At 56.6% G+C, this 16,065-nt stretch overlaps 4 protein-coding genes across 5 annotated transcripts in view; 2 read left to right on the forward strand and 2 right to left on the reverse strand.

Moving 5' to 3' along the window:
• The window catches only part of NUCB1 (nucleobindin 1), a 250,733-nt gene that overhangs the window by 83,722 nt on the left and 150,946 nt on the right, over window positions 1-16,065 (forward strand). The window lies entirely within an intron of this gene.
• The window catches only part of FUT1 (fucosyltransferase 1 (H blood group)), a 45,775-nt gene continuing 30,551 nt past the window's right edge, over window positions 842-16,065 (reverse strand). The window contains exons 2-3 of one of the 2 annotated variants that reach the window (XM_050772504.1): window positions 5,343-5,404; window positions 842-4,124 (exon numbers count right to left, since the gene is read on the reverse strand). In XM_050772504.1, the coding sequence (XP_050628461.1) occupies window positions 3,022-4,122 (1,101 nt within the window). In that variant the 5' untranslated portion in view covers window positions 4,123-4,124; window positions 5,343-5,404 and the 3' untranslated portion in view covers window positions 842-3,021. The remainder of the gene's footprint in view (window positions 4,125-5,342; window positions 5,405-16,065) is intronic. The other variant, XM_050772503.1, reaches the window with a different exon arrangement.
• Window positions 5,339-6,502, reverse strand: LOC126941669 (uncharacterized). Its single transcript, XM_050768340.1, has 4 exons — window positions 6,492-6,502; window positions 6,178-6,411; window positions 5,745-5,975; window positions 5,339-5,578 (listed from the first exon to the last, which is right to left on the reverse strand). Exons 2-4 carry the CDS (start codon window positions 6,181-6,183, stop codon window positions 5,339-5,341), a joined length of 477 nt encoding a protein of 158 aa, XP_050624297.1. The 5' UTR covers window positions 6,184-6,411; window positions 6,492-6,502.
• On the forward strand, window positions 10,056-12,754 carry FGF21 (fibroblast growth factor 21). Its single transcript, XM_050772524.1, has 3 exons — window positions 10,056-10,501; window positions 11,254-11,357; window positions 12,423-12,754. The coding sequence occupies exons 1-3, from the start codon at window positions 10,267-10,269 to the stop codon at window positions 12,711-12,713; spliced, it is 630 nt and encodes a 209-aa protein (XP_050628481.1). The 5' UTR covers window positions 10,056-10,266; the 3' UTR covers window positions 12,714-12,754.

Raw genomic sequence — 16,065 nt, forward strand, 5'->3', positions numbered from 1 at the left:
CCCCCAAGCCGCTGCCGCCCCTACCGCGGTCCTTGGAAACGGCTGTCGAGCTACGAAGTGGACATTTTAGCCATAAGACTACAATTCCCAAAATGTCCTGGGGCCTCTTTCTCTGTAGCTGATTAGCGCTGCCAACCCCATAGCTTTCCGGGAAATGTAGTTCAATGATAATCCGTTCGCTCCCTCCTCCGCCTCTTCTCTCCACGCGGAGGTCCCAGCGGGAGGAGAGGACTGGGGGCCAATACTGAGGGTCCAGAAGAGAGCAACTGGGGGCTCAGACGTTTGGGTCCTGGAAGGTCTGTCTCTCCTGTGTGACTGAAACAGGAAACCAGAAAAACAGGGACCACAACTCTCACAAGTCCAGCAACAAGGAGCTGTCAGATCTAAGTAGGGACAGTACTCCCAATCACGAGTAATAAAAATCCTCAGGGCCGGGCGCGGTGGCTCACGCCTGTAATTCCAGCACTTTGAAAGGCCAGGTGGGCGGATTGCCTGCGGTCAGGAGTTCGAGACCAGCCTGGCTAACATGGTGAAACCCCTCTTTACTAAAAATAAAAAATTAGCTGGACATGGTGGCACACATCTGTAGTCCCAGCTACTCGGGAGGCTGAGGCAGGAGAATCACTTGAACCCGAGAGGTGGAGGTTGCAGTGAGCTGAGATCACACCACTGCACTCCAGCTTGGGTGACTCGGTCTTCAAAAAAAAAAAAAAAAGTCTTCAGAAGTACCCACCTTTTCCTCCACTCCCTTACACACACACAAACACACACACACACATACACACACACACACACACACACGGCAGCTCTGACTCCAAAAAAGCTGCAGAGACAGAGGTTGGTGCTGTAGACTTTTAATTCATACCTCCTGCTCTCTTACCTGCGGCAGCTGAGTTGGGAACAGTGCTGTAACTGTAACAATTGTACTGTAAGTGTAACTCCCTGATAAGCTTGGAGGCATGGGATCCTGGATGAGTAGATAGGGGATGTGATCAGAGTTGACTAAGTTTAAGATTTCTTCTTTCACCCTCCAAAAAAAAGCAAGGGACTCCTGAGATCTCGACAATCCTGTCCACCTTGGCCAGACCTCGTGCTCCTGCCTGGATTTGAGGCTGGGTCCAGTGTCTGCAGGCCGTTAGATCCTTTTATCTCAGACCTGCCCAAAGCCAGATGTAATGGTTCTGGGTGTTCAGGGGCAGACAATGGTTAGCAATGAGCACAGTGCTTGCCAGCTTGTCACAAAAACAGAGGGTGTGTTTATGCCTCCACGCTTCCAGAAAACAGATCCCAGACCCCCAGCGGCCCACCTGCAGAGAAAGACCATCTTCCTTCATTGTGAGAGGAAACCTGAACTCAGACCCAATATATGCAACTCTGGCAGTTTATGAGCTTAAAAAAAAGTGTCCCTGGATCCCTGGAAAGTTCTGCTCCAGAAGCTGCACCATTTTAGCAGTGATCCCTCACCCCACTTTCACGTTTTAGCCTGTCTGCTCAAAACAAACAAAAAAAAGTCTTTGAGGGGCTGGAGGGCTGGCTGGACGGAGTCCTGCTCTGCTCACCAACTACCCCAGCTTCTCCAGAGACTGTGAACAGAGCAAGACGCTGGCCAACTAGAGATGGTTTGTTTTCCATCTCGATTTTTCCAGCAATGGTGGGGCGCTCATTAGATGCTACAATTAGGTTGTACATTCATTAGATTCTTCACTTGGCCAGGTGTGCTGGTTCACGTCTGTAATCCCAGCATTCTGGGAGGCCAAGGTGGGAGGATTGCTTGAGCCCAGGAGTTCAAGAACAGCCTGGGCAATATCACAAGACCTAGTCTCTACAAAAATTTTAAAAAATTATCCGGGCTGGGCATGGTGGCTCACGCCTGTAATGCCAGCACTGTGGGAGGCCGAGGTGGGTGGATCACGAGGTCAGGAGATTGAGACCATCCTGGCTAACACAGTGAAACCCCATCTCTACTAAAAATACAAACAAAAATTAGCTGGGTGTGGTGGCAGTCGCCTGTAGTCCCAGCTACTCCAGAGGCGGAGGCAGAATGGCATGAACTCGGGAGGCGGAGCTTGCAGTGAGCTGAGATCGTGCCACTGCACTCTGGCCTGGGCTACAGAGAGACTCCGTCTCAAAAAATATATATAAATAAATAAATAAAAAATAAAATTATCCGGGCCGGGCACTGTGGCTCACGCCAGTAATGCCAGCACTTTGGGAGGCCGAGGCAGGTGGATCACAAGGTCAAGAGATCAAGACCATCCTGGCCAACATAAAAATACAAAAATTAGCTGGGCATGATGGCGTGTGCTTGTAGTCCCAGCTACTCAGGAGGCTGAGGCAGGAGATTCGCTTGAACCCAGGAGGCGGAGGTTGCAGTGAGCCAAGATCACGCCACTGCACTCCAGCCTGGGCAACAGGGCGAGACCCAACAGGGCGAGGCCACTCCAGCCTGGGCAACAGGGCGAGAAAACAAAAACTAAAAAGATTATTCACCTTAGTTATCTGGATTTCCAGAACCCCATCCTGTCTCTAAGGGCCCTGCAGGGTTCTTTACAGGCATCAAATCTGGCCCTCTCTAGAAGAAGTCTCCCTCTAGAATCACTCCAGAAACACAGAAGGGGACTTGGTGAATGTTTGCTCTGGACAATCATATTTTCCTTCAGACTTTGGAGGACCCAAGGGAGAAGTAACCCCTCTTCTAGAATAGACCAGAGGGAGAGTTTCCTATTCCTGGGGGCAGCCATCTGGAAGTACTGTAGATATGGGCTGGGAAGAGCAGTTGGGCACTGTGGCTTCTAGAACTGCCTGCCAGCCATCAGGAAAAGATGTTTTGCTAGTTCTAGAATGTTCGGACAGTTCCAGAAAGGTCCCCCTTCTCTCCAACTCTCCCAACTAGAATCGCTCTGGAAACGGGCACCCATTTGCTTCAGGAACACCACAGACTTCTCCAGAAGATGCCAGGCCTAGAGCCATGTACTGCTGGCTCTAGAAAGATCAGGCTATTTCAGAAAATCTCCCCGGCTCTCAAGGCTCAGCCAATGTCCAGAGTGGAGACAAGTCTGCATTAATGCCCACCCACTCGGGCAGGAAGGCAGCCTCTGGCTTAAAGATCTTCAGGAACTCAGAGTCTGGCAGGGTGAAGTTGGCCAGGTAGACAGTGTCTCCGCCAGCCAGGTAGGCAGCCCAGAAGCCGAAGGTGCCAATGGTCATAATGGTGTGGTTGCACTGTGTGAGCAGGGCAAAGTCTTTCCACGGTGTAGCCTCCTGTCCATCGCCAGCAAACGTCACGTCGCCCTGGGAGGTGTCGATGTTTTCTTTACACCACTCCATGCCGTTGCTGGTAACCACAAAAACGGGGGCTTCGTGCCGTGCCCGGAACCAGTCCATGGCCTGCCGGAGGTAGGCGCTGTCGCCCACCACACCCTTCCAGCGCTGAGGCATAACCTGCAGATAGTCCCCACGGCGCACGTGGACGCCCACAAAGGTGCGCGGGCGGTCCCCCGTGCGGCCCAGGCGGAGCTGACCCAGCACGCTCTGCGCCTCTTCCCGAAGGTGGTCGTGCAGGGTGAACTCCCTGCGGATCTGTTCCCGTAGATGGTGGAAGAAAGTCCAAGAGCAGGGGAAGCCAGAGAGCTTCAGGAAAGGATCCCTCAAGTCCGCATACTCCTCTGACATCCAGTCGTGAAGCTGCAGCTCCCGCCACGGTGTGCGGCTGTCCACTTCTGGGGCCAGCACTGGCAGGGTGATGCGGAATACCGGCGCCAGGGCGGTATGCATGGCAGGCAGGATGAAGGCCCGGCGGCCATTGAGCTGGGCCAGAGCCAGCAGCGTGGCATACTGTCCCATCTGATTACCGAACCGACCATCGGGATAGATAGTCCAGGTGCCGGAGAGGGAGGCAGAGTTCTGGGGACAGGAAGAGGAGGTGTTGGGGCCCACCGGGGTACCTGGCAGGCAGAAGATGGCCACCGGGGGTGTCACCAGGCGGCGATCTGGACACAGGATCGACAGGCGTAGGCCATGTGGAAAGCTGTCTTGGTGGATATGGAGGAAGAAGGAGAGCGCAGAGAGGACACAGACTAGCAGGAAGGCCAGGCAGAGCTGACGACGGCTCGGGGGCCACATGGCTGCAGGGGAGGAAAGGTGAATTAGCAAATACACAAAGACTAGGGAGGGGAGGCTGAGGAGGGATGTGGGGGAAGGGAGGTGCCTGGGGTGCAGCACTCCTTAGTCCCAGGGAAAGAGAAAGTCACAGGTTTAGACTCCTGGGGCTGAGGTAGAGAGCGCCGGAGTCCTAGGTTTGAGGGATGAGAGCCTTGGAATTTCGGGGCATGGGGATTGGAAAACAAGTGGTTTTCAAGATAGCCATGATTTGGCTGGGCGCCGTGGCTCACACCTGTAATTCCAGCATATTGAGAGGCTGAGATGGGAGGATTCCTTGAGCCTAGGAGTTCAAGATCAGCCTGGGCAACAGAGCAAGACTCCGCTTTTACAAAAAAATTTTAAAATTAGCTTGGCATGGGCCGGGAGGGGTGGCTCACACCTGTAATTGCGGCACTTTGGGACACCAAGGCGGGCGGATCACCTGAGGTCTGGAGTGGGAGACCAGACTGACCAACATGGAGAAACCCTGTCTCTACTTAAAATACAAAAGTAGCCAGGCGTGGTGGCGCATGTCTGTAATCCCAGCTACTAGGGAGGCTGAGGCATGAGAATCGCTTGAACCCGGGAGGCGGGGGTTGTGGTGAGCCGAGATCGTGCCATTACACTCGAGCCTGGGCAACAAGAGTGAAATTCCGTTCCCCCCCCCAAAAAAAAAATAGCTTGGCATAGCGGCACGTGTCTGTGGTTTCAGCTACACCGGATGCTAAGGCGGGAGGACCCCCGGAGCTCACAATGAGCCGCGATAGCACCACTGACTGCACTCCAGCTTGGGCGACAGAGAGGGACCCTCTCAAAAAAAAAAAAAAAAAAAAAAAAAAAAAAAAGCAAAACAGACAGCCATGGTCCAGGTTCCTGCACCTTTCCTGCAGGAATCTCGAGTCTCCCCTCCTGTAAGGTCCGCTGATACTGGACTCTTCTATCAGCCTGTTTCTCAGGAGTGGCTGTCTGTGAGGAACAAAATCCACCACAGAGGTGGTGATGGGAAGCGATAGTCAAAGTAAAACAAGAGAGGCTGGAGGGTCAGGAGCGGAAGCAGCATCTTGGTTCCTGGAGAAGTAATGGCTGGGGAGGCGGCGGAGAGTCTTAGGGCCTTAGGAAGACTTGGAGAAGAGGTTGGGGGTGCACCTCCTGGCTCTGAAGGAGTTGTTGCTGGGTCCCAGGCACCGGCAGTCCCCACTTACCCGAGCTGCTTGCAGGTGGCAGATCCACAGTCCGCTTTGCGTGGCCGGAGCGCGCCCTCTACAAAGGCAGGCCACATCCGGCCGCCCCTGGAACGCCAGGCGTCCGGCTCTTCGGCCTCGCAGCCCTCCCCTCCGCGCAGCCTGTCCGGACTGGCAGCGAGGGCTTGGGGAGGGGAGGAAGGAGGGGGCGCGGCCGGGAGTTTCTCAGCGTCCGCCTTCCCGGGCTGGGCAGATGGCTGGAAGGTGGAGGCCCGCCCCTCACTTGGCGCCGAGCCCCAGCGCCCCGGGCTAGGGCGATGGCCCCTGGACCCACCGCTCCCCAGATCGGGGATGTGGGGGACCGCGCCCTGCCCCTCCGCCCCGGCATTGACCTCCGTGAAGGCTTCACCCGGGGCAGCCTACCTGGCTTGCGAGCAGCCGCGGCATCATTGCGTGGACCCGGAGACGGAGCTCCCAGTTGCAATGCTCGAGCCGGGAGGTCCAATCCGCCGCCCTCTCCCTTCTGGTGCCAGGGCTTAGAGTCGGCCCCCGGCACCTGGGTGCGTCGAGCCTGGCCACGCCCCAGCGGCTGGGCAGGGCCCCCGCACCTGGTCCGGTCGAGTGGAGCGATCGTCCGCCCCCGGCCGCATCCTCCTGGGGAATGGAGAACCTGTTTGCCAGGCTGCCGCGGGAGCGCGCGAGGGCCTCCAGCCTGCAGGTGCCCCCCGCGCCCACCAGGGTCTCCGATCTCCCACCCACCCAACCCGCCGTCCACACTCAAATTCCAGAATCCCAGCTTCTAGTCACTCCTTTTGGGGAATTCTAGGGTCCCGTGCTAAACTGCTACTTTCCAGACCTGCATTGCACCGAGGCAACCATTCCAATGCTGGAGACCGGAGTGGAACAGGATCTGTTTCCCATGCCGTCAGCGGGGGCCGTGGCTGCGGGAGCCAGAAACAAAGGCCTCTGCCCGCTTGTCACCTAATGAAAGCATTTTCTCTGATCCAAGGCCCACCTCCAGCATCGCCAACCCCAAGCAGGGCGGCTGATGTAGGGTCCAGCCTTACGGGGCTTTGAGGGTGTTCTTCCCCTGTGCGGAGACCAGAGATTGTAAGAAATAAAGACACAAGACAAAGAGATAGAAAACAGTTGGGCCCGGGGGACCGCTACCACCAAGACGCGGAGAGCTGTAGTGGCCCTGAATGGCTGGGCGCGCTGGTATTTGTTGCATACAAGACAAGGGGGCAGAGTAAGGAGAGTGAGTCGTCCAGGTGATTGATAAGGTCAAGTCACGTGATCACGGGACACTGGGCTCTTCCCTTTTAGGTAGCTGAGGCAGAGAGGGAAGGCAGCATCAGCGTTTTCTTCTGTGCACTTATAAGAAAGATCAAAGACTTTAAGACTTTCATGATTTCTTCTACTGCTATCTACTACGAACTTCAAAGAGGAACCAGGAGTACCGGAGGAACATGAAAGCGGACAAGGAGCATGACCACTGAAGCACAGCACCACAGGGAGACGTTTAAACCTCTGGATGACTGCGGCCAGGCCCGGATAATATCCAGCCTTCCACAAGGAGCTGGTGGAGCAGACTGTTCCCTGACTCCTCCAAGGAAAGGAGATTCCCTTTCACAGTCTGCTAAGTAACGGGGGTTCTTCCCAGACACTGGCCTTACCGCTTGATCAAGGAGCCCTCAAGCAGCCCTTATGCGGGCGTGACAGAAGGCTCACCTCTTGCCTTCTAGGTCACTTCTCACAATGTCCCTTCAGCACCTGACCCTATGCCCGCCGGTTATTTCTTGGTTATATTTATAATACAACAAAGAGTAATGGTAAAAGCTAATGATTAATAATGTTTACACTAATGATTGATAATGTCATGATCACCTCTATATCTAATTTGTATAATGACTATTCTTATTCTCACTATTTTCTTTATTATATGGAAACAGTTTGTGCCTTCAGTCTCTTGCCTTGGCACCTGGGTAATCCTCCACCCACAGACTGACTCTCACATTGAAGATACATCGATGTCAAGGACTCAGCAGTTTGACTTGATTCCCAGAAGTTTAACCATTATCTAGGATCCAGGCTCAGGACTCCCAGCACCCAGACCCTTCCAGTCACACCCAGCAGTCCAGACCCCCAGCCGCTCCTCCCTCAGACCCAGGAGCCCAGGTTCCCCAGCCCATCCTCCCTCAGATCCAGGAGTCCAGGCTCCAGTCCCTCTTTCCTCAGACCCAGGAGTCCAGGCCCCCAGCCCCTCCTCCCTCAGACCCAGGAGTCCAGGCCCCCAGCCCCTCCTCCCTCAGACCCAGGAGTCCAGGTTTTCCAGGCCCTCCTCCCTCAGATCCATGAGTCCAGACCCCCAGCCCTCCTTCCTCAGACCCAGAAGTCTAAAACCCCAGCCCTCCTCCCTCAGACCCAGGAGTCCAGGCTCCAGCCCCTCCTCCCTCAAACCCAGGAGTCCAGATCCCCAGCCCCTCCTCCCTTAGATCCAGGAGTCCCGGCTCTAGTCCCTTTTCTCAGACCCAGGAGTCCAGACCCCCAGCCCTTCCTCCCTCAGACCCAGGAGTCCAGACCCCCAGCCCCTCCTCCCTCAGACCCAGGAGTCCAGGCCCCTGTCCCTCCTCCCTCAGACCCAGGAGTCCCAAGACCCACAGGCCCTCCTCCCTCAGACCCAGGAGTCCAGGTTTTCCAGGCCCTCCTCCCTCAGACCCAGGACCCCAGACCCACAGGCCCTCCTCCCTCAGACCCAGGAGTCCAGGTTTTCCAGGCCCTCCTCCCTCAGATCCATGAGTCCAGACCCCCAGCCCTCCTCCCTCAGACCCAGAAGTCTAAAACCCCAGCCCTCCTCCCTCAGACCCAGGAGTCCAGGCTCCAGCCCCTCCTCCCTCAAACCCAGGAGTCCAGATCCCCAGCCCCTCCTCCCTTAGATCCAGGAGTCCCGGCTCTAGTCCCTTTTCTCAGACCCAGGAGTCCAGACCCTCAGCCCTTCCTCCCTCAGACCCAGGAGTCCAGGCCACCAGCCTCTCCTCCCTCAGACCCAGGAGTCCAGGCCCCCAGCCCCTCCTCCCTCAGACCCAGGAGTCCAGGCCCCCAGCCCCTCCTCCCTCAGACCCAGGAGTCCAGGGCCCCAGCCCCTCCTCCCTCAGACCTATGAGTCCAGGCCCGCAGCCCCTCCTCCCTCAGACCCAGGAGTCCAGGCCCCCAGCCCCTCCTCCCTCAGACCCAGGAGTCCAGGCCCCAGCCCCTCCTCCCTCAGACCTAGGAGTCCAGGCCCCCAGCCTCTCCTCCCTCAGACCTAGGAGTCCAGGCCCCCAGCCTCTCCTCCCTCAGACCTAGGAGTCCAGGCTCCCAGCCCCTCCTCCCTCAGACCCAGGAGTCCAGACCCACAGGCCCTCCTCCCTCAGACCCAGGAGCCCAGGTTTTCCAGGCCCTCCTCCCTCAGACCCAGGAGTCCAGGCCCCCAGCCCCTCCTCCCTCAGACCCAGGAGTCCAGACCCCCAGCCCCTCCTCCCTCAGACCCAGGAGTCCAGGCCCCAGCCCCTCCTCCCTCAGACCTAGGAGTCCAGGCCCCCAGCCTCTCCTCCCTCAGACCTAGGAGTCCAGGCCCCCAGCCTCTCCTCCCTCAGACCTAGGAGCCCAGGCTCCCAGCCCCTCCTCCCTCAGACCCAGGAGTCCAGGCCCCCAGCCCCTCCTCCCTCAGACCCAGGAGTCCAGACCCCCAGCCCCTCCTCCCTCAGACCTATGAGTCCAGACCCCCAGCCCTCCTCCCTCAGACCCAGAAGTCTAAACTCCCAGGCCCTCCTCCCTCAGACCCAGGAGTCCAGACCCCCAGCCCTCCTCCCTCAGACCCAAGAGTCCAGGCCCCCAGCCCCTCCTCCCTCAGATCCAGGAGTCCAGACCCCCAGCCCCTCCTCCCTCAGACCCAGGAGTCCAGACCCCCAGCCCTCCTCCCTCAGACGTAGAAGTCCTAATCTTGTACCCTTAGGGGCTCCAGGAAATTAGCCAACCTGTCTTCCCTGTGGGTGCCCACTCCAGAGCGTGGCTTGGCTACCAACTCCAGTCAGGGACTCTCAGCCACCCCTCCCCCCAGGTTATTTTATGAGCACCTGCCTGGGCCTGGGATGGCTTCTCTGGTGAAAGAAACACCAGGATTGCATCAGGGAGGAGGAGGCTGGGATGGCCAGAGTCTGAGCATCTGAGCAGGGACAGATGAGGTTGAGGCTGGCCCACGGCCAGATGAGAGGCTTCCACGGCAGGACACCTGTGTCTTCGCTGTGGTCGCTTCTTTCACACAGCAATTGCCGCCTTGCTGAGGATCAAGGACCTCAGTGTCAGATCACGCCCTCCCCCCAAACTTAGAAATTCAGATGGGGCGCAGGAATTTCTCTTGTTCTGCGTAAATGTGATCTACATAAATGTTCCAAGAGGTGGTTTTTCCAGGAGCCCAGCACCCCTCCTCCCTCCAACTCAGGGACTTGAGACCCCAGATCCTTCTCTCTGAGACTCAGGAATCTGGGCCCCCAGCCCCCTTCACCTGGGTCCCAGCTAACCCGATCCTCCTCTCCCTGGTCCCCTAGACCCAGGAGTCCGGCCCCCCATTGAAAGGACCCCCAGGTTACATCATCCATTCAGGCTGCCCTTGCCACGATGGAATTCTGTGGCTCCTGCCAAGTGGGTCAAATGCCATGGGTCAGGCGCAGGGAGGGTGATTGGGCGGGACTGTCTGGGTATAAATTCTGGAGCTTCTGCATCTATCCCAAAACACAGAGTGCTCTGTCTGCTGAAGATCCAGCCGAAGGAGGACGCAGGCACTCAGGCCACCTGAGCAGCGATCTGTGAATCTGCTCACCTGGACAGCCGGAATCTGGCACCGATTCTAAACCACTAGCTTCTCCAAGCTCACACCCCGGAGATCACCTGAGGACCTGAGCCATTGATGGACTCGGACGAGACCGGGTTCGAGCACTCAGGACTGTGGGTTCCTGTGCTGGCTGGTCTTCTGCTGGGAGCCTGCCAGGCACACCCCATCCCTGACTCCAGTCCTCTCCTGCAATTCGGGGGCCAAGTCCGGCAACGGCACCTCTACACAGATGATGCCCAGCAGACAGAAGCCCACCTGGAGATCAGGGAGGATGGGACAGTGGGGGGCGCTGCTCACCAGAGCCCCGAAAGTGAGTGTGGGCCAGAGCCTGGGTCTGAGGGAGGAGGGGCTGGGGTCCGGACTCCTGGGTCTGAGGGAGGAGGGGCTGGGGTCCTGGACTCCTTGGTCTGAGGGAGCAGGGGCTGGGGATCTGGACCTCTGGATCTGAAGGAGGAGGGGCTGGGGTCTGGGTCTGAGGGAGGAGGGGCTGGGGTCTGGGTCTGAGGGAGGAGGGGCTGGGGTCTGGGGCTGGGGTCTGGGTCTCAGGGAGCAGGGGCTGGGGTCTGGTCTGAGGGAGGGAGGAGGGGCTGGGGTCTGGGTCTGAGGGAGCAGGGGCTGGGGTCTGGGTCTCAGGGAGCAGGGGCTGGGGTCTGGGTCTGAGGGAGCAGGGGCTGGGGTCTGGGTCTGAGGGAGGAGGGGCTGGGGTCTGGGTCTGAGGGAGCAGGGGCTGGGGTCTGGGTCTGAGGGAGCAGGGGCTGGGGGTCTGGGTCTGAGGGAGGAGGGGCTGGGGTCTGGGTCTGAGGGAGCAGGGGCTGGGGTCTGGGTCTGAGGGAGCAGGGGCTGGGGTCTGGGTCTGAGGGAGCAGGGGCTGGGGTCTGGGTCTGAGGGAGGAGGGGCTGGGGTCTGGGTCTGAGGGAGCAGGGGCTGGGGACCTGGACTCCTGGATCTGAGGGAGGAGGGGGGGCTGCGGGCTTGGACTCCCAGGGCTGGGACAGAGCCGGGTGGTGGGACAGAGACAGGTGGGAGGGATCCTCTAAGCACCTTCTCGCTTTCTCCCCTTAGGTCTCCTGCAGCTGAAAGCCTTGAAGCCAGGAGTTATTCAAATCTTGGGAGTCAAGACATCCAGATTCCTGTGCCAGAAGCCAGATGGGGCCCTGTATGGATCGGTGAGTTTCCCGGACCCTCCTCACCACCCACCGTGCTCCTCCTATCTGTCATCCTCATAGCCTGGGGTCTTGCTCATCCCCCTCCCTGGAGCCAGACTTGATTCTATTCGCTCTGCACACCCCCAACTGCAACCTTTGGAGGTTGATGTTGTTGACATCAATGTTTGCAAGATGAGGAAACTGAGGCCGAGGCACCACTGACCTCAATCATGTGATGTGTGGATGCTGGAGTGGCCTGAGACTCGGGTTATTGGGAGTCTCGTGACTCAGTAACCCCTGCACCTGCCCACACGGCCCCTGAGTGCATGGCTCATGCTGGGCACGGGGACACTCAGGGAAGCCATGGCCACTAAAGTGACCAGGACCTTGAGTGCTAGGGAGACCCCCGCCTGGCCTTAGAGAGCATTGACGGCTCCTCCGAGGGCTGGAATGTTCTCTGTGAAGTCTGAACTAGAAGGCCTGGGGTCAAAATGAAAACTGCCTTCGCTGTTCTGTCTCCTAGAGGAGAGACTGGGTCCTGGACTCCTGGGTCTGAGGGAGGAGGGGCGGGGGTCTGGACCCCTGGGTCTGAAGGAGGAGGCGCTGGGGGCCTGGACTCCTGGGTCTGAGGGAGGAGGGGCTGGGGGCCTGGACTCCTGGGTCTGAGGGAGGAGGGGCTGGGGGCCTGGACTCCTGGGTCTGAGGGAGGAGGCGCTGGGGGTCTGGACTCCTGGGTCTGAGGGAGGAGGCGCTGCTGACCGGGACTCCTGGGTCTCAGGGAGGAGGCGCTGCTGACCGGGACTCCTGGGTCTGAGGGAGGAGGCGCTGCTGACCGGGACTCCTGGGTCTGAGGGAGGAGGGGCTGCTGACCGGGACTCCTGGGTCTGAGGGAGGAGGGGCTGCTGACCGGGACTCCTGGGTCTGAGGGAGGAGAGGCTGGGGTCTGAACCCCTGGGTCTGAGGGAGGAGGTGCTGAGGGACCTGGACTCCTGGGTCTGAGGGAGGCAGGGCTGGGGCCTGGATCCTGGGTCCTACAGCAGGAAAACATAGAGGGACCCTGTCTCTGATCCTGTTTTTATCCCCTAGCTCCACTTTGACCCTGAGGCCTGCAGCTTCCGGGAGCTGCTTCTTGAGAACGGATACAATGTTTACCAGTCCGAGGCCCACGGCCTCCCACTGCACCTGCCGGGAAACAAGTCCCCACACCGGGACCCTGCATCCCAAGGACCAGCTCGCTTCCTGCCACTACCAGGCCTGCCCCCCGCACCCCCAGAGCCGCCAGGAATCCTTGCCCCCCAGCCCCCCGATGTGGGCTCCTCGGACCCTCTGAGCATGGTGGGACCTTCCCAGGCCCGAAGCCCCAGCTATGCTTCCTGAAGCCAAAGGCTGTTTACTATGACATCTCCTCTTTATTTATTAGGTTATTTATCTTATTTATTTTCTTATTTTTCTTACTTGAGATAATAAAGAGTTTGAGAGGAGGATGAGAATGAGCCTGTGTGAGTGTCTGAGGGAAGACATGGGATCTGTTTCGTCTCCCTTGCCCCGTACAATCCCCTTTACACTTCCCCGCATGTGGTCCTAGGGTCCTGGCTTCCCACTGGGCCTCTTCTTCTCCTCTCTTCTCTTTTCTTCTCTTCTCTTTTTTTTTGAGATGGAGTCTCGCTCTGTCACCCAGGCTGGAGTGCAGTGGCGTGATCTTGGCTCACTGCAAACTCCACCTCCCGGGTTCAAGCGATTCTCCTGCCTCAGCCTCCTGAGTAGCTAGAGTTACAGTCCTGTGCCACCACGCCCAGCTAATTTTGTAATTTTAGTAGAGATGGGGTTTCACCATGTTGGCCAGGATGGTCTCCATCTCTTGATCTCGTGACCTGCCTGCCTTGGTCTCCCAAAGTGCTGGGATTACAGGCTTGAGCCACTGTGCCCAGCCAAGCCTCACTTTTCTACTCTGCTAAAGTGTCCCCAGGGACTCTGGACTATCCCTGCTCTTTGAAAGGGCAAGACTGGCTGGGAGTGGTGGCTCACGCCTGTAATTCCAGCACTGTGGGAGGCTGAGGCAGGTGGATCACTTGAGGTCAGGAATTCAAGACTAGCCTGGCCAACATGGTGAAAACCCATCTCTACCCAAAATACAAAAATTAACCAGGTGTGGTGGTGGGTGCCTGTAATCCCAGCTACTCGGGAGGCTGAGGCAAGAGAATCGCTTGAACTCGGGAGGCAGAGGTTGCAGTGAGCTGAGATCGAGCCATTGCACTCCAGCCTGGGCGACAGAGCAAGACTCAAAAAGTCTCTAAAATAATAATAATAATAATAATAATAAAATAAAAATAAATAAATAAAATAAGGCCAGGCACCATGGCTCACGCCTGTAATCCCAGCACTTTGGGAGGCTGAGGCAGGTGGATCGCCTGAGGTCAGGAGTTTGAGATCAGCCTGGTCAACATGGTGAAATCTCGTCTCTACTAAAGGCACAAAAACTAGCCGGACGTGGTGGTGGACATCTGTAGTCCCAGCTACTAAGGGGGCTGAGGTAGAAGAAGCACTTGAACCCGGGAGGTGGAGGTTGCAGTGAGCTGAGATCAGAGCAGTAGAACGAGACTCCCCCTCAAAAAAATAATTAATTAATTTTAAAAATAAAATAAAAATAGCCGGGCGCAGTGACTCACGCCTGTAATCCCAGCACTTGGGGAGGTGGGTGGATCACGAGGTCAGGAGATCGAGACCATCCTGGCTAACGTGGTGAAACTCCGTCTCTGCTAAAAACAGAAAAACAAAATTAGCCAGGCGCAGTGGCGGGCACCTGTAGTCCCAGCTACTCTGAGGCTGAGGTGGGAGAATGGCGTGAACGCAGGAGGTGGAGCTTGCAGTGAGCTGAGATCATGCCACTTCACTCCAGCCTGGGCAACAGAGCAAGACTCTGTCTCAAAAATAAATAAATAAATAAATAATAAATAATAAAAATAAAATGAAAGGGCAGGACTTCTTTCTACAACCCCTCGACTTGTGTGAGCATTGTGTAACTATTTCCGAGAGCTACCTCAATAACAGGGGAGCTTTTATAAGGTGACACAGCACACTCACATCCTCATGGGAGATGTAGTTTTCTGGCATCATTTAGCAGCAGGAATGAGATCTGTTGGGCCTCAAATCTGGGACAAGGACTCTTGGGTCCTGGGGTAGGTTTGGTGCTAGCGTGACACCCAAGTTCTGGGGAATCAGTGGGCTGGCCATCCGGATACCTGGGTCACAGGAGAACTGGGGACTGCAGACTTAGGCATCCTGGTCTGAGAAAAAAGGGGCTGGAGGGTGGCAGTTTGGAGTCTCAGGAAGAGAAGCCGAAACCTGGAATCCTTCCATCTGGGTCCTTATGAACTTTTATATATATATATATATATATATATATATATTTTTTTTTTTTTTTTTTTTTTTTTTTTCTGTGATGGAGTCTCGCTCTGTCACCAGGCCCGAGTGCAGTGGTGCAATCTCCGCTCACTGCAACCTCCGTCTCCGGGGTTCAAGCAATTCGCCTGCCTCAGCCTCCCGGGTAGCTGGGACTACAGACAAGCGACACCACACCCGGCTAATTTTTGTATCTTTTGTAGACACAGGGTTTCACCATGTTGGCCAGGATGATCTCGATCTCTTGACCTCGTGATCCGCCTGCCTCAGCCTGCCAAAGAGCTATGATTACAGGTGTCAGCCACTGCACCCAGCCAGTTTGTTTGTTTGTTTGTTTGATTGTTTGTCTGTTTTGAGACAGAGTTTCACTCTTGTTGCTCAGGCTGGAGTGCAATAGCACAATCTCGGCTCACTGCAACCTCCGCCTTCTGGGTTCAAGTGATTCTCCTGCCTCAGCCTCCCGAGTACCTGGAATTACGGGCATGCGCCACCACACCTGGTTAATTTTGTAATTTTTGTAGAGATGGGGTTTCTCCATGTTGGTCAGGCTAGTCTCAAACTTCCAACCTCAGGCGATCCACCCACCTCGGCCTCCCAAAGTGCTGGGATTATAGGCGTGAGCCTCCACGCCTGGCTGTTTTTTTAGAGTCTCGCTCTGTCACCCAGGCTGGAGTGCAGTGGCACAATCTCGGTTCACTGCCACCTCTACCTCCTGGGCTCAAGTGATTCTCCTGCCTCAGCCTATGGAGTAGCTGGGATTATAGGCACCACCATTACGCCCAGCTAATTTTTGTGTTTTTCGTAGAGACGAGGTTTCACCATGTTGGTCAGGCTGGTCTCAAACTCTTGACCTCAAGTGATCTGCCCACCTTGGCCTCTCAAAGTGCTGGGATTACAGGCGTGAGCCACTGCACCCGGTGTTTTTATTTAATTAATTAATTAGTTTATTTATTTATTTATTTTTGAGACAGAGTCTCTCTCTGTCGCCCAGGCTGAAGTGCAGTGGCATGATCTCAGCTCACTACAACCTCCACCTCCTGGGTTCAAGCGATTCTCCTGTCTCAGCCTCCCGAGTAGCAGAAGAACTGCGCCACTCTGCCCGGCGCGGACTTCAGCTGGGACTCCTTCCATCGGGGTCCTTATGTAATGAGTGTCATAGATTCCAGTCCCGGCAAGCAAGTTGCCCAGTCTCGCTCCCGTCACACCACCGAGATTTCCATATTGTTCTTCAAGCCACTTCCTGGTAGGAAGGAAGCTGGCCTGGGCCAGCCCCAGCTGCCGCAGCCCCGCGGGAATTGTCATCCTGGACCGTTCATTTTAAGTCCAAAGT

The sequence above is a fragment of the Macaca thibetana genome, chromosome 19 (genome assembly GCF_024542745.1).
Source record: "Macaca thibetana thibetana isolate TM-01 chromosome 19, ASM2454274v1, whole genome shotgun sequence".
NCBI lineage: Eukaryota > Metazoa > Chordata > Mammalia > Primates > Cercopithecidae > Macaca > Macaca thibetana.